This window comes from Furipterus horrens, unplaced genomic scaffold, assembly GCF_987537825.1.
Source record: "Furipterus horrens unplaced genomic scaffold, mFurHor1.1.pri manual_scaffold_9, whole genome shotgun sequence".
NCBI lineage: Eukaryota > Metazoa > Chordata > Mammalia > Chiroptera > Furipteridae > Furipterus > Furipterus horrens.
Genome location: NW_028327179.1, coordinates 14,764,052 through 14,787,823, shown reverse-complemented (window position 1 = coordinate 14,787,823; position 23,772 = coordinate 14,764,052). Strand labels below are relative to the sequence as shown.

At 41.7% G+C, this 23,772-nt stretch overlaps 1 protein-coding gene across 1 annotated transcript in view; it reads right to left on the bottom strand.

The window, feature by feature from the left end:
* The window catches only part of IGF2BP3 (insulin like growth factor 2 mRNA binding protein 3), a 108,102-nt gene extending 85,250 nt beyond the window's left edge, over positions 1-22,852 (bottom strand). Inside the window, exons 1-2 of the mRNA XM_090287110.1 lie at positions 22,480-22,852; positions 21,023-21,083 (exon numbers count right to left, since the gene is read on the bottom strand). Coding sequence (XP_090143236.1) covers positions 21,023-21,083; positions 22,480-22,654 — 236 coding nt within the window. The 5' untranslated portion in view covers positions 22,655-22,852. The remainder of the gene's footprint in view (positions 1-21,022; positions 21,084-22,479) is intronic.
* Between the last annotated feature and the right edge of the window lie 920 nt (positions 22,853-23,772).

Genomic DNA, 23,772 nt, shown 5'->3' with positions numbered 1-23,772 from the left:
CAATTTTAAAAGTGATATGTTAAAACTGTGCCTATTATGACAATCTAGAATGTAATATCATACTTCTAATCACTGACTGTATGAAAAAACATGTAACCTATGACTTAATCTCCAAGTCCACAGAGAACACAAGTCTCTCAAAGGGAGAAACTCTTGGTCTTCTTGATATATTGGTGTATTTGGTCAGAAAATTTAACATAAACTAAAAGGAAAGCAGGCACTGAGCACCAAAGGTACCTTCACACAGTGTTCAGCCTCAAGTGTACTCAGAGCCCATCTACCTGCCCTCTGGCTTTCTCTATAACATGACACCAAGGGTTTTAAATGGCCCTCCCCACCCTTAAAGTGCTCTAACCCTTTTGAAAGCTTTACTATTAGGAAAGCCATCACAAATGAAACCTGTCATTAACAATCTGCAAAGGGCATTAAGTTTTAGTGGGCTGGGCTTTAGACTTTAACACCTTGTAAAAAGGTTGAAATAAAAGCTTACGCATTTCAAAACACTTAAGAATGTGTTAAACACCGGACAAGCATTTTAATTAATTGCCTCAAGACTGACTTGTAGAAACCAGTGCAAAACATAAGCTGTCAGGAAGGACCATCCACCAGGGGGCAGCACACCATGGCTCCGATACACACCCTAACTCCAGCCATCTGTCTTTTTTTTTTTTTTTTAACTAAAAAATTGAAAGTTTTCGCTTTTTTTTAAAGACGCCCTATAGCATACATATGCACTTGCATTTAGCATACTCTATTGATGATTAAAACTAGAACACATCTTAAATTTAAGAGCAAAGTATCAGCTACAAATATTTGAGATTGTAAATACCCTCCGGATAAATTTATCTGAGAGACACTATTTAAATAGTTATTTACATTTATCCCTCTGTTTATAACTTGAGGTATTTTGGGACTTGAGAAGAGTTAAATACATAAAGTGGTCAACTGAAAAACGAGTTGCAGGAGTCTATCTTCTCAAGAGCCTGTAAACCAAACAAATACTATCAAGACAACCAACCAGAACCAGATCTGACTTACTCAAAACAACACACACATCTCATTATTCTGTGGATTAAAGGGGGGCGGGGGGAACTTTCTGAATAATAACAGCTCCCGTAATCAGACAGTCCAAAGACTCACTTCAGCTATGCATTTCAAGTTACTGCCAATTATGACAATGGCTAAAAATATGTTCAGTGCACATATCATTCATATAAATTTGTTTTCTTACTTGAATGGAATTACTATAAAATATTCATTTTCTCTTTCAAAATTGTAAGATAAATCTTTTCTTTCTCCCTAGCACCTGGGTACACTAATTGTCATTGGCAGGCCTCAATAGGTAAGTTGAAAGGAAATAAAATTGCAAATATCAACAGCTTTAAAATACAATCTCTTGAAGCAAATTTATTATCAGTTGGCTATGAATTAACGGTATCTTGGAGTTTTTAGTTCTGTTCAAAATCAGTAACACAGAATTATATTTTTAAAAATCTTAATTCTTAGATTTTTGTTTTTGTTTTTTTCATTACTGGAATAACAAGAAATAATACCATACATACTCAAGACTTTCTTGAGACCAGTCTGCTCATTTTAAAAAGTTTCATGTTTCAAATTTAATTAATAAGGTTTAGTATTTGTTTTAGGTATTTTGCTGTTATTTTATTAAAATATTGATCCAGTCCTTTGATAAACTTAAGAGATTTAGTGGCAGTGATTAAACCAAATTAAAATTACAATAAAACTAGCATTTTGAGAACCCAAAAAAAAGCAGTTTAAAAACACAAAAAAGTTAGGGAGGGAAAGAACAATAACAGAATTAAATTTGGAGCCCTGAACTAACTCCAGTCACCCTAATGTATTATGTACATGTTATTTAAAAGGACCACTCTGAGGTTTTGAGAGGTTGGGGGCATTTTGATTAAACATTGTAAAACATGTTTCTTCTTTCCATACTGATAATGGGGTAAACCACATGCTGGAGTTTTCGGAAAATTAGAATTATCTGTAACAAGTATTAATAATGAAACCTAACCTAGTTAATATCCTATTAATAACAAAGACATTTAAACAAGTTTTAATGTATTATCAGCCCAGATATGGGTAAACGTTACTTTACTCCTAAATCAAGACTACTATTTTAATAGTATTGAACTACTGTATTACCACAATTTCCTCCCCTCCAGGTTCCAAAGCACTTAAAAACTGCTTTTTAAAACTTCAAAACAGTAAGGGGCAGAACTGGGTAAGTAGTTTTTTCTAAAATAGTACACATTCGTAGATTCTTGTACATGTATACAAATCTTTCCCCCCAAAACACAAGAAACTGCACAATGACTGCATTTGGGGACAGAGAAAAAGACCATTTTAATCATTTTTATGGTTTAAATTTTGCTACATAACTACATTTTTAAAATCTTCCAACCTTTTTAATTACCATAGAAAAAACTAGTTCTGCTTAATTCCTGTGGGTGTTTTGTATACAGCATATTATCTCAAGATAGTTTAAGATTCCATTTGATCTGTGTCAGCGTACACAACACTCGCCAAGAGATAGACGGAAGATTAAACAGGAACCCCGAGGAGAGGCGCAATGCTGCCCCACCAATTTCACACTGACTACAGTTAGTGCACCAAAAGGCAACAAATGGGGAAATGCCTGGTCATGAGCTAAAATAAATAACCTGCCTATGATTATCAATTATAAGTGATGTACATACCAGACAACAGTAATTACCTATTTTCAGCTGCAGAGCACAATACCTGAATTTAAATGTGATGTGTCCTGTACATGAAGAATGACCTGATTTTCACTAATTACAAAACATCACCAAAAGAGTCAAATGGATTTGTTGCACTTAGGCAGCTAAAATCCATCTTCAAGTTAAGTACAAAGCTGCTCATTTAACAATAAAGTATAAGCCTACAGAGATTTCATCTAGTACTGTGGACATTAGAGTATCATAATCATTGTTCACCATCACCATGCGAGAATGCCTCTTACCTTAACCCTCACCTTGACAGAAGAATAAAGTAATAGTTATGTTATAATCTGTACAATAAGAATCAAAGTGTCCACATTAATATAAACAAAAAGAAAAAAAATGGAGACCAAGAAAGCTCTTCCTTAGAGTAAAATTGCAATAATCAATGTAGGGCAATGACAGAAATAGAAAGTCACCATTTGGCAGCCTCTACAGTTTCAGGTAAGAATCATCGATAAATGCTTAGATTAGTGAAAGTAAGATGAGAAACCAGATCTTTACATTGTTTTAAATTATCCTTCATAAGATTCTTAATGCAAAGGAGAAAACAATAACTTTACACTGGAGCAGCCTGGCAGATACCACCTCAACCAGTTGATCAAGGTTAACTTTTTCACTCTTGGAACAAAAAAAACCGAACAGCTCGAATCTCCTAACGTGGTGCACTGAGGGCAGCACCCCTTCTGTAGTATTCCTCCAAAAATACATAACCTGATTCCAACCACGGAGAGACAGCAGACCAACTCATATGAGAGACATTCTACAAAACTAGCTGATAGTCCTCAAAATCATGGAGGGCATGAGAGACAAATGACTAAGGTGTTGTCTCAAATTAAAAGAAACATCACAACTAAAAGCATTAGGTGTGTTAGATTGGATCCAGGATCAGAAAAAGGAAATTAGGGAGACGATAGGCAAAACTTAAATAACACCTGTAGGGTTTTAATATTTTATTTTGATAATGTTATTGTGCTCATGTAATAGAATATCCTTGTTTTTAGGAAACACACACTGAAATATTTAGTGGTAAATGGCAGTTCTGCAATTTATTCTTAAATGCTCCAGAAACATTCATCCAAATTAACAATAGGGGAAAATGGATGGAGCATATATGAATAATCTGTACTGTTTTTAAAACTTTCCTGGAAATTGAAATAAAAAGCTTTAAAACACAACCCCACCAACTACCATCCCACTTCTCTGATGTCTTTACAGCAAACTACTTAAAAGCTGGTCCATGCCCGCTGTCTCTACTTCTTCTCCATCCTACCCATTTATCCACAAACCCTCACTATTCATGGTTTCCGTCCTACTGCTCCATCAGAACCGCACCTATCAGGAGACCAATGTTGATAATGTTACAACCCCATCCTCTCCCTATTCCACATCAATTGTCACAGCTGGTAACTCTCCCTATTTACACACTTTCATAAGGACTTCCAGGTACTTCTTTCAAGATTCTCCTCCTACCTCAGAGGCTTATTCCCTGGACTCCATCACTGGCTCCCCTTGCCTCCCCACCATCCCTTTGCCGCCCTCCCCCCAACTCCTCCACTTACTGTGTATTCACTGTCCGACCTCCGTATGTCTAACAGGGATCACCACTTAACCCAGCAAAACCGAACTCATTATCTCCCCCACCCCATCATGCTGTTCCCACAATCTTGCACAGCACAATTAATAGAATCCTTCCAGTGACTTGTCCCACAAACTGTCAAGGAATCCTTGCCTCCTCCATCACTCCCTACATCCTGTTTGCTGTTGGCTCAATCCTCAAAATAGAAGATTCCATCCATTCATCACCACTTCCCTAAACTTCCAACAGAACTGTCCCCTCTAAAGCCCTGTCCACGGCTTCCTCCCAGTCCATTCCTATCACCAGCCAGCATTCACCTCCTACAGCTCTCCGGCTGTTGCCCAATCGAGCCGCAACGGCCTCCTTGTTGACTAGAGAGGCAGGGCGTGTTCTCAGGCTCACTGTCCCCCCGTGGTTTGCATCACTCTTCCCCCAGGCACCTTCCTGCCACCTCACTCCCTCACCTCATACAAGCCTCTGCTCATGCGGAGCGCCTTACGGGTGAGGCTCTTCTGCAATCACCTGACACACTGTGACCAAGCCCCTGCCAGTTGTCCCCATTCCTATTTTTATGTTTCTCTATAGCCTTGAACACGCCTCAATTATGTATAGATTGCCCACTTCTCCTCTGTAAATCACTGCTGTCCAACAGGAATATAAAAGTCGCAAAGGCAAGCCATACTCACAGTATTAAATTTCCCAGAAGCCAATTCAAGTAAAAAGAAATCGGTAAAATTAATATTAAATTTGAGATATTTCATATTCTCTTTTGAACTAAGTCTTCAAAATCCATTGTATTTTTTATGCAAACCTCTTCTCAATTTGGACCAGCCACATTTCAACTGCTTGACAGCCCCAATGCCTGGGGGCTGCCCTAGTGGACAGCCCAGTCCTAGGCCCTGACCTTTATGAGAGCAAGGTCTTGTCTTCCCAAGAAACTGAAGCAACTTGGCATGTAGTAAACATTCAAATTTATTCCACTTAGAAACTGCTAAGATCCAAGATCAGCAAAACAGAACCATTTGAAAAAGAAAACATACTAGCAAGCTACCAATCTTTCTCAGACCAGAAAAATATACATATATACAGAATAAGGAAGTCTTGGTGAAATACCGTGAAAGTTAATTATTGTATTATTATTCCTGAAGAAAAGAAATTCTTGACTAAAAAAAAAAAAAGTACCTCTCCTGTGACAGAAACAAAAGTAGTTATTTTCTGAAGTTAACCCACAGTGACTAAGGATAAGGAAATATATCAGAGGTAGGACTCCCATGTGCTCTTCCTTACAAATGCAACGAGTTACCACAAACAAGCTTCTAGCTTCAAAAAAAAAAAAAAAAGGTTCCTCAAGAGAAACTTCAGTGGATTCTAATTAGACTTCTTTAATGTTTTATAAGTAACAAAAGATCCTGAAAGCTATTCATTTCCTTAGGTAAAGTCTGTAGTCAATCAACACGTACAGTTCACGTTGGTAGCCAAGCAAGGAAACTCACTTCATTTTGCCCACATGCGTATGTTCTAAGTGCTCCCTAACTATTGAAATACTTTATTTCTCATACACCTAGGTTCTTCCTTTGTGTTTCATTTCTTACCTTTTTTTTTGTTTGTTTTTTTCCTCTTCTCCTACCTGTTTTTTACAAACTGGCTTGAGTGAAATTCCCTGTTGATGCCAACATGCCATGAAGTTGCATAAAATCCTCACTTGTTCTTGCAGTCTGTTGGGTTATGACGTAAATACGTATTCACAGGAATACCTAATCCAGCTAATTTCAAACATCACATTAGTGTAAAAGAGTAATTGTTGATGTACAGTATGTGGACTCCTGGGGGTCCCTGAGGCACTTTCAAGAAGTCCAACAAGTCAAAAACTATTTTTATACTAACTTACTTGCCTTTTCACCATGTTGACATTTGCACTGATGGTAGAAAAGCAATGGTGGGTAAACTGAGGCACCAGAGAAAAATGAATCAAGGCCGTTAACACTAAGCTGTAATAGTTGTCATTATATACTTCACTTCCAGTAAAATATAATCCAAGTTTCATTTTTAAGTGTCTAGATGAAGCAGTTAACAACTATTGATTTTCTTAAATAACCCTTGAGTACACACACCTTGTTAATATCTGCGAGGAGAAAGGGCGGGGTGTACAAGACGCACTTCTGCCTGTTGAGGTTGTCTGGAGAAAAAGCACTGTGCAGCTGTCTGAATTGCAGGACTGAACCCACCACTTCTTTTCATGCAGTACCATTTCTACTTAAAAGAGCTATGGACAAAGTATGGTTATTTAACCTTGAGTATCTAGTGGACGTTTGTCCAAAAGAGAATAAAGTCAGCCAGTCACTTCTAGAAAAACTAACAGTATTTGTCACCAGTGACTAAAGCTGAACTTGTAAGTAAAAACCAGAATTTTGGCAAACATCTACCACCATGAGCTTTGACAGTTTCCCAATACTTAGGGATAAAAGAACCATTCAAAGTACAAGAAAGACCAACGGATTTTAATGTAACAGAATACAAAAAGATTCACTGATGTGATTTCAGATTGCACATTTTAACTAGCTTTTAAAAAACTACCATTTGTCCAGTTTTGGTGTAGGAACAAAGAATATCCAAAACTATCTAAAAAGACTATTAAATAATCCTTTCCTTTTTTTTTTTTTTTTTAAGATTTTATTTATTTTCAAAGAGGGGAGAAGGGAGGGAGAAAGACAGGGAGAAAAATATCAATGTATGGTTGCCTCTCGCATGCCCACAACTGGGAATCTGGCCCACAACCCACGCATAGAGGTCGGATTTTCTTCACATATTTCGACCAAAACAATAATCACAACAGACTGAATACAGAAGTACTTATGAGGATTCAGCTGTTTTTTAGACCAAACATCAAAGAAATCTGCAAAAACATAACAATTACCACTTTCCTAATTTTTATTTTGCTTTTAGGAGGGTTTTTGTTGTTTTTAATTTTTTTTTTTAAATCTCCACCCAAGAACACTTTTTCTTTGCTTTTAGAGAGGAAGGGAGAGAGCAAAACATCCATGTGAAAGAGAAACATCAATTGGTTGCTCCCACGTGCTCCAGGACCAAGGATCAGAGGATCACATGCACCCGAACCAGGGATCAAACCCTCAATCTTTTGATGATGGGATGATGCTCCAACCAACTGAGCCTCAATGACCAGGGCTTTTTTCTTTTTTTGTTTGTTTGTTTGAACAAAACTCTTATGTTAACATAAAATGGGTTTTATTGCAGTTATTCAAAAAAAATGTTAAATATTTAGTTGATTTCTAATGAAGAATATATCAATAAATAAAAACAAACAAAAGTTCTTTGGGAGTTCTCAGTCTTTAGGTGTTAAAGGGTCAAAACCAAAGTTTGAGAACCATTACAATAGGGTATAAAACCAAAGATCTACCATTAGCCTCTTCCTTCCTCAGTAAGTTCCATTTGGCAGAGACATCCGCCCTTTTCCATGTGTAACCTTTCAGATCATTTTCTGTTTTTAAACTGACATGTGCATCTGAAAGGGTTTTCCTCCCCCAAATGTCTGTCTTTTTAGAGTTATCCCATAACTTGTTTTTCAATTTGCTTCTCCCATATCACTCATACAAATAAGTATTATTCTTTATAACTGCCACAAAATCTACCACACTATAGTTTGTTAAATAAGGTGCATTTGGAAGGACACTTATTTCCAATTTTCTATTAAACAATATTGCAAAAAATGACTTTTGCAAAGTATTTTTTACAACAAAAACTGCTAGAAGACATTAAACATGCCTAAAAGTAAGAAATTGTTTAACATTACTTCAAAGTGCTTTTAAGGGGAAAAAAAAAAATGAGAAGGGATTCTAGGTATCTTCCACCTTTTCAAAAATCTACCTTCTAAAGCTCAAAAATGGGGAACTGCAAAATGTCCCAGACAGTCCAATTAGGGCTAGACACCCCCTTTGCTTGGAAAGAAGACAATGGTGAAATTTCCAGATTATCTGTATAATACCTGTTAAAATGTAATGAGTGATGTAATAAAACCAACAAGTTTATCTGCATGTATTATGTACTCCTACCAAGAGACCTTTTTACAAAGTCCTGCCTGGTGATTTGGAGCTCTTTTACCATATTGCTGATTAAAACTATGCTTACAGACTGCACAAGACCATGAGGACTGAGTTGTTTTCTATGCTACTTGAAGGGTATTCACACTTTAAATTCTAACAGACACTGCCTGGTGGCATGCCAAGAAGTCTTTGACAAGTTACTCTCTGGCTGTCTGAGTCCATTCTTCCACACTCTTGCCAACACTAGATAGTAACAATCTTGTTCACTTTTCCGAATTGGCTTTTTTCTAATAACTAGTAAGATTGGGTAGCTTTTCCTAAGTAGATTGGCTTTTAAGACATCCCCATCTGAAGTGCTACTTCTTAAACTTCGTGCATTTTTACACTGTGTTGCCTACCTCTGAAATTAACAGGAATTCTTAATCCCCTAGTCTTGTTTCTTCTTTTAAACAGTATGATCTCTCAAGATAATTTCCAAACTAGACCCATTCTAGGGATCCTAAAACCTACATATCTAAATATAAATTACAAATACTTAACTTATTCACAATACATAACCTATATTCCAGAAGGAAATGTGAAAGATTCCTATGTATCTATACATGAGACACAAACCACAGGATTATACAGGAATAGATATACGTACCTCTTATCTCAAACTGTCACATGTAAATACACAAGCTTATTAATATGACACAATACCACTTAGACGCCAGATACTTCAAGAAGTCCTTCACAAACATTATCATTTAGTTCCTAGCAACCTTGCGCAATAGATTTTATAGTTCATACTTATAGATAAACTGAAAGGCTCAGTTTCATCAGTTTTCCCAGGATCACAGAGTTGAACAACTGAGGTCTTTATGACTCCAAGCAAGATACCCCTGGCCCTCCCTGTCAATGTGCTGCAAGTACTGCTGCCCGCTCATTTTGCTGTTAATTGTGTGTGCAACTAGATCTGTTTGCCTCATTTTTCTCCGAAGGTTCATTACGCCATTGGAGGTGCCTTAATAAAAATCAAATAATATCAAGTACTTTAATCATCATTACTGATGATTGTCTTGTCATAGCTGACCTTAAAAAAAATAACATGGTGCTCTGATGGTGTGGCTCAGTAGACTGTCAGCCAGCAAACCACCAAAAAGTCGCTGGTTCGATTCCCAATGAGAGCACATGCCTGGGTTATGGGCCAGATCCCCAGTTGGGGACGTGTGAGAGGCAACCAACTGATGTATCCCTCACAATTCCATGCGTCTCTCCCTCTCTTTCTTCCTCCCTTCCCCTCTCTCTAAAAATAAATTCTTTTAAAAAAATAACATAGGCTCAGTCAGCCTCACTACAGTTTTCCTTAGTCCTAGCAGTTTACCCTAATTACTCTGTCAAAGGGTATGTATGCTAAGGATAGCTCTATATTCCATGGAGTATTTTTAAGGCACAGCAGTCCCCACAAAGAACTTAAGAGGTAAAAGCAGTTTAACAGACTCTCTGGTGAGCAGATCCCGAAATGAAGTCTTTTTTTTTTATTTGTTTATTTATTTTTAGAGAGAGGGGAAAGGAGAAAGAGAAGGAGAGAAACATCATTGTGCGGTTGCCTCTCACTTGCGCCCCCAACTGAGGACCTGACGTGCAACCTAGTTACGTGCCCTGACCGGAAATCGAACCAGCGACATTTGGTTCGCAGGCTGATGCTCAATCCACTGAGCCACACCAGCCCGGGTCCAAAATGAAGTCTTGCAGGATAATCCCAAATAACCATCTGCTAAATTAAACTGACTGAGCCCCTCAAGTTAAACACATGAAGAATCAGAATAATACAGGAAGGGGCAAAAGGAGGTGTACAGTTGTGAGCATGCGAAACACAGAGTTTATTCTTGTATTATAATTGATTATTGTATTATTTTCCATACAAACAACTGTGTGCCTCCTTTGGCCCCACCCTGCACAGTCATTCCTCAAGCATGAAGGCTGCTCTCGCTGCCTCCCCTGTAGGCTCAGCCTCAACCACCACCCTCTCCCAGTTGAGCCCCTCTAATCCCAAACAGCTTGTAGTTCCCTCGCACACACCGGGATATTTCACTCTGACATGCCTTGGCTCCTGCTGTCCCTTCTGCCTCTTCCATCCCACTGCACACGGTTAGCCTCAGTTTGCCAGCACACCCCTGCCTGAACCTGTCCCTGGCTGGCTCACCAACAGCTAGCTAAACCTGACGCCCCTCCTGAGTTCTGGGCATACCATACGTATACCCCACGCCACATTCACAACTTCTCTTTGCCCTGCGGAGACGGACCAGGAGCACAAATGTTCAATCTATGCTTAAACTGAAATTTATATAAACCACAGGGCACAAATTCATTTCTGAAACTGGAAAAATGCAGAAGTGGGTAAACTGGCACCCCCCCCCCAAAATATGGAAATTCCAATGTTCAACCACACTTATTTCTCCAAAGAAAAAGCAAGAGCTTCTTCATTTTTGTAAGAACAGCACACTTTTTAAAAACTAGACCTTAGGGGACCACTGGGGAGAACTCAATCACTTCTCAAACAGTTTTAACAACATCACAGCTTCTCTTAATTACGCTCTCCAATCATCTGCCCAGCCAGAAGAGTAAGCTGAACAGCACTCTGTTTTGGAAACTAATTTTTAATCAAATTTAACCTCAAAGTATGATATAGTAAAGTTTCCAGTGCAAGATAATAGTTTCTGAGGTAAGATCCAAATTTCAAGATGCTAAATATGGGAGGAACCTAAGCCCTAGATCTTGGAGCTGTAAGTTATCAAAACTATTGACTTAATTTCTACATACAAGGGGCACAAATGAATCAGGACCTAAACTTGTCCGAGTTAGTGCAACAACCATGGTAGAAAGAATAAGATGTTCCTAGAGTGATAGTCCTCCATGCTCGAAAAATAGTTTTTAACTAAACTCACTGCACACATCACTGAAAAGAGCTCTCTTGGTTGTCAAATTATGACTAACCATGTCAATATATGTTAACAGCATTTTGGGCAGAGCACTCTCAAATTTAAATGTGCAGGTCTTTTGACATAGCAATTCTCAGTCTAAGAATTTACCTTATAAAAATATACAACCAAGGGTCCTATGATATACATATAAATAAGCTTGATTGAAATTACTACGTAAATAACAATGAAATTGTTACACACCTATGCGGAACAATACAACTGTTAAAAAAGAGTGAACTATTCGTACCAACACTGAAGATTCTTCAGGATATATAATTTAGTAAGAGCACAGATAAAATAAACAGAATGATTTCATTTTTAATGAAAGGTGGTGTTTGTGGATACATGCAAAAAAGAATTTCTGGAAAATAATACACCAAAGTACCAGCTATTAAGACCTGGGTAAAACATGGGACTAGGGAGGATTGTAGAACAAGTATGTTCACATTTTACTTCATGTGGTTTAAATTAATTTGAATGTATACATGTGTAAAAATTCATTAAGCTGTTTACTTAATATTTACACATGCTACTGTATCTAGGTGATACCTTAATTTAAAAAAAAATTTTTTAAGGTAATACGTGCTCAGTGAAAATAAAAACAAAAAGACACCACCCACAGATTTCTACTTAACATCAGTCCACATCCCAAACTGGAACAATGATTTTCCATATTTCCGTTATCACCACCAAATATAATCTACTTCCAGCCTTTGCATTGCATTTGAATCTCAAGGGGGGAAAAACAACAGCTGCCACTGGAGTGACTACTAGTGATACTGTAACGATGCTTTGCTTTACCCACATTGTCCCCAGGAACTTATGAGACATAGTTTCCATTCTAACCTCCCCAGACCTTGAATTCCTTATTCTTAAACAACAGCATGCATTTAGGAAGTGGAATTGGGATTCAAATCCAGATCTAGGACCTCATATCCCACCTTCTTCTGGCTGTACCCTTCAGTTCAATGAGGGCACAAGGCAAGCATCAAGGTTCCTCCTCATCAAGAGGTTTCCGCACAACCACTCCTTCCTGCTCTCTCTAATCCTTAATATTCCACGTTTAAGAGACTTCCTCCTGCACCCTCACTGGTGTGGCTCAGTGGGTTGGCCATCGTTCCCACAAAACAAAAGGTCACCAGTCTGATTCCCGGTCAGGGCACATGCCTGCGTTGAGGGCATGTAAGATGCAAGTGGGGTGATTTTTCTCTCCCTCTTTCTCTCTCTGTTCCCGTCTAAAAATAAATAAATAAATAAAATCTCAGAGAATTCCTCCCGCAAGCCAGGTAATGTTGGTAACAAGCTGGGATAACCAGGTCCCATGGATTGCACTCCCGACACAGCTACCTCTTGCAAAATCAAAGAAATCTCACCAGTCCCAGTCACCTGCCTGAGATAAAGCCACACACCTGCCTACGGAGGCCCTCTGACCTACTCTCATAGCTCTTGAGGCCTCCCTTCAACTTCTCTGCAATTCATTTATGTTAAGATGAAGCTGCTAAAAATTACCTGAAAGGAAAAGCAGTCTCATTTTCTGTCTTAAAGACAGGATGTCCAGATATTCTATTATATAGTAAGCCCTAGACTACAGACTTACCTGTACCTCTCTTTTTCCTACAGGAAGAAATAAAATCAACCCTTCAAAGAAGCCAAACAAGATTTTTTCCCTTTGGAGAAAGCAAGAAACAGGACATCTCTGCTCTGACTTGCCATTGCAAACATGACCGGGCTGCCGTATAAGCTACTTTGAGGCTTTGACAACTTAAATGGGAGGAATGAAGGAAAGGCAGAGTCAAGGACCAGGAAATGGGTCCCACCAATCACCTGCAGTGCCTCAGGCAAGTAGCTTCTTCTCCCAGGGCTTTATGGAGAATCCTTTGGTAAAGCAACTAATATCACTTAAAAAACCTATTGTGCTACCTCATTTTTATTAGTTTTCCTTTTTTAAATTAGTATGTGTTAAGCATATTTTGAAAGTAGTACTCTACTGATCAAAGGATTTGCATAGACACAGAAAGTCTTTTTAAAAAGTTATTGTCTCAAAATTTGTTGCTCTAAAACACTACTGTGGCAAAAGACAGAATCCATAATTTGAAGTGATGGCTACTTTATCAAGAATCAGATTTTTTAAATATGCAAAAATGAGAAAATTAGAGGTACTTATAAAAGGTTTCTTGTATTTCTTATAGCTAAGATTTTATGAGTAAAATAGAAGAAATGCTTTACTTATTCCAGGATCCTAAAATAAAGCAATTGAAGTATTGGGTTGACCAAAAAGTTTATTTGGCTTTTTCTGTAAGATAGCTCTAGTAGTGCTTAGTTGTCTTTAACTTCATTTGAAACAATTTTGTTAGACTGTATTGTGACAGCTATTATATCAGTATGCATTTAAACACATCAAAACTGGTGAATTTTTGTGTAACCATTTTAATATTGAAGATGGGAAAAAATAAGCGACATTTTTGGCATATTATGCTTTATTATTTCAAGGAAGGTAAAAATGGAACTGAAATGCAAAAAACAATTTGTGCAGTATACGGAGAAGGTGCTGTGACTGATCGAACATGTCAAAAGTGGTTTGAGAAGTTTTGTGCTGGAGGTTTCTTGCTGGACAATGTTCCAAGGTCCAACTGGTAGACCAGCTGAAGTTCATAGCAATCAAATTGAGACATTAATTGAGAACAATCAACGTTGCACCACACAGGAGATAGCCAAGATACTCAAAATATCCAAATCAATAAAGTTATTAGTGAAAATGAAAAATGTGTTTTTTATTTTACAGGAAAAAAAAACACACACACTAACTTTTTGGCCAACCCAATATGTTAAACCTAGCCTGTGATATCCATAAGTGCCAATAGTTTCAACCTTTGCTTGTCAAATCATTAAGTATTTAGACAACCATAGAGGCACTGAACTTGGTCTACACTGTTTTAAAACCTAGGACAGATTCAGAAGATCTTCCAAATGCACCTTAATAAAAAGCAGATTGGCTTGTCCGTAGAAAGTAAGCTCACAGTCACTAGAAAACGAAACAGATGTCAAAGAGTAGGTCCATTGTCACAAACAAGTCTTGTCCATTCAACAAAAGGATCTGCTAATCTTAAACTCTTTCTTCTAAACAATGTGTTCATAGACGTTTCTAAAAAATGAGTCCTGGTTAGAGTATCATTCCAATACACCAAGGTTATGGGTTCAATCCCTAGTCAGGGCATATACAAGAAACAACCAATGAATGCACAAAGAAGTGGAACAATAAGTCGGTTTCCCTCTCTCTCTCAAATCAGTAAGTTTTAAATTTTTTTTATTTAATAAGAAAGTGAACTTATGAATTTTGGAAGAAAGACTACATTCCAGGTTGCTCCAAAATTCATAAATCACTATCTATGATAGCAGAGCCAGAGGGCTGAGATTTAAAACCCCACCCCCACCTCCTACTTGGTGATTCATTCACCTAAGTCACAAGCTCTCAGTAATATGCTACACACTTGGTGACACCATCCTTCTCACAGGCTTTCTTCACTGACCTCCCAGGGATGGTTCACTCTGCTTGCTTTCCTCTCCCTCACTGGCCTCATTCACTCCTCTTTGCTGGTCCCTCCTTCCTCCTAGAGCCCAGGCTCCATCAATTCCATGATTTCAAATACCACAAGCTAACAAAGCCTCTTATTTTCACCTCCGCTTCCTACGTTACTCCAAGCAACAGATTGATGTAAACAGCTACCTACATTCAACTTCTTCATTTAGATTTCTAATTCTAATTCGTAACACAGAAACACAGTATGCCAAAAGTAAATCTCCTGATTTCTACCCAAAAGTCTGTTCTTCCTCCAGTGCTCTCCATTTCGGTCAATGGCACCACCTTTACCTAGTTGTTCTGACCAAAAAGTCTTCTTGTCATCCGTTATTCTTCTCATTCCCCTCATCTAATCCATCTGCAAATCCTATTGGCTGTTCCTCAAAAAATACACAGAGAATAACCACTATTTATCTCCCCAAAAGCAAATTTCATTAACTCTTGCCAGGATAGTACAATGGGGACTAGCTCCCCATTTCTAATGCTAAATGCAATTTTCAGATAGTTTATGTTCCAAGCATTTTGAAGCCACTACTCTTGCCCTCCTCCATCTGATGGCCACCGGTGACCCTCTCCCTCCCTGCACCTGGCAGGCCACTCTACCATCAAGAGGTAGTCTGTTTCTGTACCCTCTTCCACCTGGGCTGGCCTTGTGACTTGCCTCGATCAATAAAATGGGACAGAAGTAATATTGTGCCAAATCAGGGCCAGCCCTTTACAAGACCTAGCAGCTTCTGCTTTCACTTGGGGTAGCCAGCTGCAGGCTACCACTGCTAGGTGATGAGATGCCATGTGGAGAAAGGTCAGGAGGACAAGCACCAAGAGGCCAAACATGTGAGTGAAGTTTTCATGGACCTTTTTGCCCAGCTTAGTAAATGACCCAAAATGACACCAAGTAAAACAGAACCAACCACCTAGCAGAACCATAGTCATGAGAAAGAAAAATTCATTGTTTTGAGCTTCTAGTTTTGCAGTGGTTTGTTATGAATCAACTTCCTAAATAATTAAATGATAATACCAGATGTTCTAAGGATTTAGACTTCTTTCTGCTTATAGCTCAATTAGTCCTCCAAGAAGAGTTCTAGCATAATTTCAAACTGTTTCCTAATCAAGTTAAATGGTCTCAGGATAATTTTCTACAATATATCATTTACATACTATGTATGTCCCTTCAGGGCAACAAAATCCACATAGTATATTAAAATTTATAACTGTGTTTATTTACCAATACTGAACACTTGCCAAACAGCAATTTAAGACCATGAGAAATTACACCCTCAATTTTAATAGAGCACTGAAAACTATGTTTGCCACCAGCTTTCCAGCAAAACCCTGGCAGTCCAAGCCAATTTTTAAACCTCAGATTTATGGGGCAGAGATCCTAACTAAAATTGCCAGCCTACCCCTTGGTCACCGCTACCACACTGCCACCTCCTGTCTTATTGCCCCTTGAGTCAAAGGCAAGTCGATAAAGGAAACTCAGCTAAGAATAGCACAGCCTCTCTCCTTCCTCCTAGACCAAATCAACCACCAGAGTTACTCAATGGATAGTTCATACCTTTCAAAAATGTCACTGCTAGAAAAGCTGCTGTCTTAATGCTGCTAAAGACAATTACAATGGCGTTGCTTTAACTACATATCAAGGTAGCGCAACAGCTTCACTTTCATACAAAATCCCAGACCTGTAAGAACACATTAACTGCAGTGGTGTGGCTCATAAAAGAATTTCAAAGTATGGCAAAGATCGTTTCCCTCTTGCTGACTGCCTAAAAGAAGTACATGTGCAAAAGCAACTGAGCTACCAAACTACAGGAAAAAAAAAAAATACAAGTCAAGTTTCTTACAGGGGAAACCCCAGACCTCTGTAATTCCAATAGATATCTTTAAGCCTTAGCTGATAACTCATTTATTTCAAGCAGAATGGCAAATCAGAACAAAACATGCCCTTTGTTAGTTTATTATAATGGCATTGGGTAGGAACAGATCACACAAGTCAAAAGGACAGCCAGAAACACAAGTCAAGATCCTCAATTCCCACCAGCTCCAGGCACACACCATAATTCCATAATTCCCTACCATCTTCTTTGTTACTGTGCACGGCCACACACAAGCACCTAACATTTATTTTTTGTTTAAATTCTAATAAGGCCAAAGTAAGAAATCTTTTAAACTCTTTCAACTGTATTGAGAAAACAGTATGAAATCAAGAAAAACCTTGTCGACTACAATCACTTAAGCAGTCGTGCATTACTGACCTGAAACTGAGCACTCCCAAGATAACCCCGCTTATAATTCTTTACCAGCCACAAAACTTTCCTAACATTCAGAACCTCACGTCTCAGCATGTGTGAGAAATCTCCCTAATTCACAAGGTTCACCTGTACCACACTGATAAGCCAGGAGAGCACAGATATCCATACCTACCTTTAAACGCTCAGCATTAAAAGCAGCTTTTGTTGTCCCAGCTAATGGGCAACACGAATGGTCATGGCACCCACTCATTCTATACTTAGCTATTAAAACGCAACACTAGCATTTTAAGTAAGATACACTGAAAACCCTAGTAAGTTTTATATATGCTCTATCCAATTTACACGTTAAACACAAGATTCTAATATGAAAGTGTTCTTCTTTTAATTTTTTTAATAAGGAAATAAAACTTTTGAGCTTAGGCACCAATCTATTTTAACGAACTCTTCCAGAAAAAAAATTAACAACTATAATATCCTATTGCTTTTCGCCTATAATCCAATATATATTTAGCTGCATATCCTAATCAATGTATCCTAACAGCCAAACCACGAAGAGGTTGAAGCTTTAAAAAACTGAAAATATAAAAAATTTTCATAATTTAAAAACGTAATGGAAAGTGAAGTAAAACCACCACCCTCTCAGTTCCCCAGCGTCAGCAACTTTCCTGGTCTCTCTCCCATGCCCAACAGCCCACAATAGAACAACAAAAATATCAGTGGTGTCTACATAATCACACAGGGGTACATACAAGGTCCCACAAAGATACTAGTGGCTCTTCCCAACCAAACTCAGCAACAGTCTTCCAAAGTCACAACAATCTTCACACTCACCCTTAACTTAAATTTATCCCCGAAATGGAAAGGAGGGTTAAGCTTATACCTCAGAGTGAAGCCACATTTTCATGCTCTATAGCTTTTATATTTGAACCAGAGTGTTACGCCATCACCAACATTCAGTGCAATCCTCTCTTCATTCTGAATGCAGGGGACCTCAAGCTCTGTGAAGTACTGCTATAATCTTCCCCAACGGAGGGGTATCTGAATGCAGAAAAGCGACATTCCTTCCACATTCCCTTGAGACTTCGGTAATCAGGAGCTAAGCTTGGTCTGAACCAAATTCAACAATACCCCTTCCTGAAAGGGTCCCCGCCCAGCTCGGCTCCTAGTCAGAGTTGGGCCAGGCTGCCAAGCATCAAATCACTTCCCAGGCCTACTCCCCTGTTCAGTTGCTGCAAGCCCATTCATCCATCTCAGAGTGCTGCCATAAGCATTCTTCAGCACAGGGCTCCCAACATGCCTTGCACAGCAGGTATAAAGGTCATTGCTGCATATGTGGGTGTGCCTGCCTCGGATGCCTACATGATGATGGGATGGAATGCAATGACTGCTAAGCACAAAGAACTCCACCCCAAAGTCCAGCAGGCTCACTTGGCAACTACTGGTCTGCAGCATTCAACTCACTGTCACCAGTGCCACCTCTTGACCTTCCTATAGGTGCTGGGCATGCAGATCACCAGGGTTCCTTCTCTGCCCTCTCCCAACGCCCAGACAGCGGAAGCATTCAGATAAGGGAAACTACAGCACAGTTCCAAGGTTCAGTTAAAACAAAATTGCAATATGGGTTTCCAGAAAATTTCTCTTAAGAAAATTCCAGAAAAAAAAGCTCTACTTTTGTCTTTAGCCATTTCAATACAAGCAAAGGAGTTACTTGATAATTCTCTAAATCAGTAAAAAGCTGTCTCCATGTACTCCTATTTATTTTGCTAGTTAAGATAGTATCATTTAAAACTCTGAGCATTTTAATTTACATTGTTAATAAACTGAAGAGGCTTCCATTGATAAATACTTGCTTCCACTGGTAAGATTTTACCTTATGTGCTTTCCTATAAAGAGGAACTTGCCCTTATAAAGTAACAAGTAACTAAGTTATATTTTTAAGTTGAGCACTGGTTAACATTTTACCTTATGTGCTTTCCTATAAAGAGGAACCTGCCCTTCTAAAGTAACAAGTAACTACGTTATGTTTTTAAGTTGAGCAAAAGCCTTTAAGAATAAAACAGGCAGTCCTTACCAGGTGTTTTAAATTTAATTCCCTGCACATGGGGAGGAATTAACACCAAATTGGAAAGGAAAATTAGGAAAGATAAAGTAATCTGCATTTGCATGCAGGTCAATGAGTTATATCTGAGAAGCACAAGACCTTTAATTTTTAAATTTGGAAACTATCAAATGTTAAAATGCCAGTCCTTCAACACAACCGTTTGCTTATTCTTTTCAATTCAATATTTAAAGAAAATTAAGACACGCTGGCTAAACATGAACCCCAATTAAAATTTGCAGAATGTGCTTACATCCCCCCTCCCACCCACCCCACCCCCACCTGTAAACAATCAAGACTATGCCTTTAAACTTCTTAAGGAGATATGATGTCATCCTCAATTTTTACACTCCTATTAAACTCAGATCAATTTAGATACTTTTCAGTACACATTCTATTACTTTGGTAAATTTATAAAACGAATTCCATTTCACTATATAAAATTATTTGAGCCCCCTATGGAAATTCCCAACTAGAACTAAATCTATCTGGTCACACAAATCTCTTTCCAAATATCCTACTGAAAATTAAGTACACGAACAAGAGAAATCCACAGAAACCCAAACCAACTTGCTAACAGAAACACAATTTGTGAAAATGCTTTACCTGCAAGAGAACTCAATCTAAAAACAGGCAAACAATGACATTTTAAGTAGCCCTCTCTCTTTGCACAGCAACGGGGAAATACATAGCAAACCCCTCCTGCCTTCCAGCACCCACACTATCACCAATATATAACCAGACACAAACAGTCCTAGTTTAAATTAACTTCCAGGTTATTGCTTGGCCGGGGCTGGGAGTGGAGAGATGGGAGGAGAAAAGGCAGAAACCCTAACCCCACTTTGCAAAACCCAGAAAGGCACAGGCTCGCCCCAGCACACTGGGGAGGATTAGCACCTTTCCAGTTAGGGTTTCAGAGGGGTGATCTTGGCCTGATCTTGAGAAAGGAGGCATTTCTCCAGAATACTCCAGAAGGTTAAAACACAGTCTCCAAACACTCTATAAACTGGCACACTGCACATGCTCTCTGAAAAGTGCAATCCCCTGGCTGCAGCCGCCCAAATCTTGAGTCTTCACGGTCTCTTGGTGGTTTTTTGTAAGCAAAAATATTTTTTAAAGAGTTGGAGGAGAGAGAGACAGGAGACAAAGGTGGATTTGCAGAAACCTGTGTACCTCTGGAGTGACTGAAAGGCGCTTCTGGGCAGGAGAAGGCCAGACATTCACCCAGTGTTCCGACCCCGGCTGGCCAGCTAACAGGGTAAAGGCAATTTCTCTCCTCTCAGACTTGCAGGCGGCTTCCCAGGCCTCTCAAGGAAGGGCAGGCCGCCTCTGCGAGTGTCCGCAGCTGCTTTCGCTTCTCCTGTCCTTATATGTAGGATGAGGGGTCGCCCATCGCTTCCTAAGTCCTACAGATACTGAGCCTGATTTCCTGATGTAGCAACTTGACCTACGCTGCCGGAGAATGTTTAGTTGTGAGAGCTCCCTTGAAAGATTTCCATACCAATGTCACCAATTGAGTGTCAAGTGCCCACCAACAAGCCCTCTTCGCAGCATTGCCCACGCGCGCACACCTGTCCTGCACTTAAATGCCAGAAAAAAAGGCAAGGCCGAGCCACACAGCAAGCAGCCCAATAAGCACTAGGAGGAAAAGTTTTCAGCTGTGTCGACAATCTTTCCTCCCAATAATGGCGTAAGAACAGAATCGACGAGAACACAATAAACAAGCTCACCTTTGCCTTTTGGGGACCGAGTGCTCAACTTCTATGAGTTTCCCGTGCAGTTCTACTTTACCTGCGGACACACAACAGATGGAAGGCAGTTGGCAGCGTTTAGCGGCTCTCCGGGCCGAAGGACCCGCACGGCCTAAGCCCAAGTGGCTTCCTCAGAGCCAGAACGGCCCCCGGAGGCGACTCAAGGCGGAGGGAGCAGGGACAAGCCCGGCACCGCGTGGGGGAGGAAGCTAAGCCCCGCGCAGCAGTGTAACTTACAGACGGGTGGGGAGGGGAGTCCACTGGCGGTCGCACTACATCGGTCACATTCTTCCTCGCGACCCTCGGGCTCTCCCGCCCACCTCAGAGGGTCCCCCAACCCCACGACAGTCGCTGGACCGACGAGGCCCCTCCACGACACTCGCGTGAGACAAACTTGGGGGAGGGGGCGCCCGAGCCCTGCCCCCGGGTTCAAGCCCAGGCCCGCGGGAAACAGGGAGTGGCGGGAAAGGCTCGGGGACAGCAGGGTGGGCGCAGGAAGAGAAAACGCTGGCGGTACAACTCAGCACGGAATGCACAACACGGCGCCCACCACACCGAAAGTCACGGGCTCCCGGAGGGATCGGGGAGCAGCCTTCCCTTGGGGCGCTCCCGATCTTCGCCGAGCGCGCCCCGCCACCTCCGGCGGCCGCAGCCCGAGGCCGAGCGCGCAGAGCTGCGGGTCCCTCCAGGGCGACCACCCGCCGCCCCCACCCACCTGCCCCTCTGGCTCGTGGGACACGGGGGAGATGGAACTTGGAACCCAGGTCGCACTCGCCCTCCTCCCGCAGGGTCGAGAGGCAGCGCGGGGCCGCCGGTGCCAGGCACCGGCCCGCGGCCCCACTCCGCTGCGCGGTCGAGGCCACCCTGCGTTCTCCCACGGCCGGGGTCTGGGGTGGGAGCGGGGTCAGCGAATTTAACACCACTGAGTAGCGAGCAGAGGAGAAAGCAGGCAGGCAGGCAGGCGGGAGAAGCGGGTTCACGCTCAGCCCCCGAGGCCCTGCGTGCGGAAGCCTGGAGCACGCGCCTGGGCCCGGGCGGGGCGCGGGGCTAGCGCCGGGGGTCCAGCGCCTGCAGGCGCCCCTCGTCCGGCCCCGCGTCCCGGCTCCGCCACGGCGCCCCTCTTCCCCTCCAAGCCCGCGCGCCAGGGCTTTCTTGACAGCGCGTCTGCCCTGAGCCCGCAAAGCTCCTGCGGGGGGAGGGGAGGGCGGAGAGGCGGGGTCCCGGGTCTGAGTCCAAGCTGCGAAAGCACCCGGGACCCCACGCGTGTGGGCGCCCGCGCCTCGGCCCCTCTCCCAGCCCTCGCCCGGCCTGGGGCCCTGTGCGGACAAGAGGCGGCAGCCGCAGGCCTGGCTCCGGGCCCCCGACCCCGGCAGGCCCGGGCGCGCGGAGGCGCAGGGCTGGGGCAGGGCGCCCGGCGGGGCCAGGCCGGGGCCCACCTGAAAGCGCCTCGATGGCCTTGAGGGCCCAGCCCTCGTCCGGACAGTCCCCGAACGCGTAGCCAGTCTTCACCAGGAAGGGTCCAGACACCGGGATCTTGGCGTCCTTGAAGATACTTTCCAGGTCCGAGGGCACGGCGTTCTCGCTGAGATTTCCGATATACAGTTTGTTCATTGTTAAGAGTGGTTGTTTTTTAAAATTATGACAAAAACGAAAAATTAAAACCACCCCCAGGGATGGATGGGTCCGGCGGGTTTTGTTCCCCTTGTCTTCTCGCCGTTAAAATACACAAACACAGTAAGAACCAAGGACAAGAACGAGGAGAGAAAAATCAGATCCGAGGGTTGTTTTCCCCTTTCTGGGTATTAAAAAAAAAAAAAAAAAAAAAAAAACGAAAAGAAAAAAGCCTTCCTACAACCCAAACGCATCAACGAGTCTTCCTAACTCGGAGAAGGAGGCGGGATTAGCGAGAAAAAGGAGAAGAGGGGGAGGAGGAGGGGGAAAAACTACTTTTTGTCTCTTCCTCCCCAACCCCTTTGGCATCGGCCAGCGGACTGTGAAAATATCACACTACGCGAGGGCAGGGACCGCCTCCCCATAAAAAAACCCACAAGGGTGACTGGCAGGAGGGAGGGGGGACGGGGTGGAAGGAGGAAGGCGCAGGAGGCGGAAAAAATCCGCTCCGAGTGTCCGGCTTTTTGAATGAGCCACGTGTTCAAACTACAAATCAACGTCTCACGTGAGGAATCCCAGCGCCTCAATTAGAGTGGGTTTGGGGGGGCGGGGTGGAGAGCGAGCGAGAGGAGGAAGGGGGGAGGGGCGAGGAGCTTGGGCGAGGGACCCTAAGAAGAGAAGGAAGAGGGAAAAATGCTAAAGCAGCCGCAGCCGTAACGCACAGGGGAGCGCGGTTGCAGTAGCTGATTAGCACCGGAGTTTAGAAAGGGTTATCTGGTCGGGGCGGATCCTGAGGGGGAGGGGACGAAGAAGGGAGGAATATTGATTTTTTTTTTTTAAAGGCGATGAGATGTGGATACTAACTAGGCAATTCCTCAGTTCTAGGACCGGAGTTTTAAATACTTGAATTCTTAAAATAGGAAATAGGTAATTAACAAAACCAAAGAGTCACAATCCCGAACTCGCCCTGTGGCTCGGGTGACATGAGAAGTGTAACCTCGGCAAGGCAGCCTGCACGCTTCCAGCGCTAGCACGGGCGGAAACGCAGCGAGGGAGTGGGGTGGGCAGGGGCGGGGGAGGCGGGCAGACGCGCCCCACCCCTGCACCCTTCACCGGCC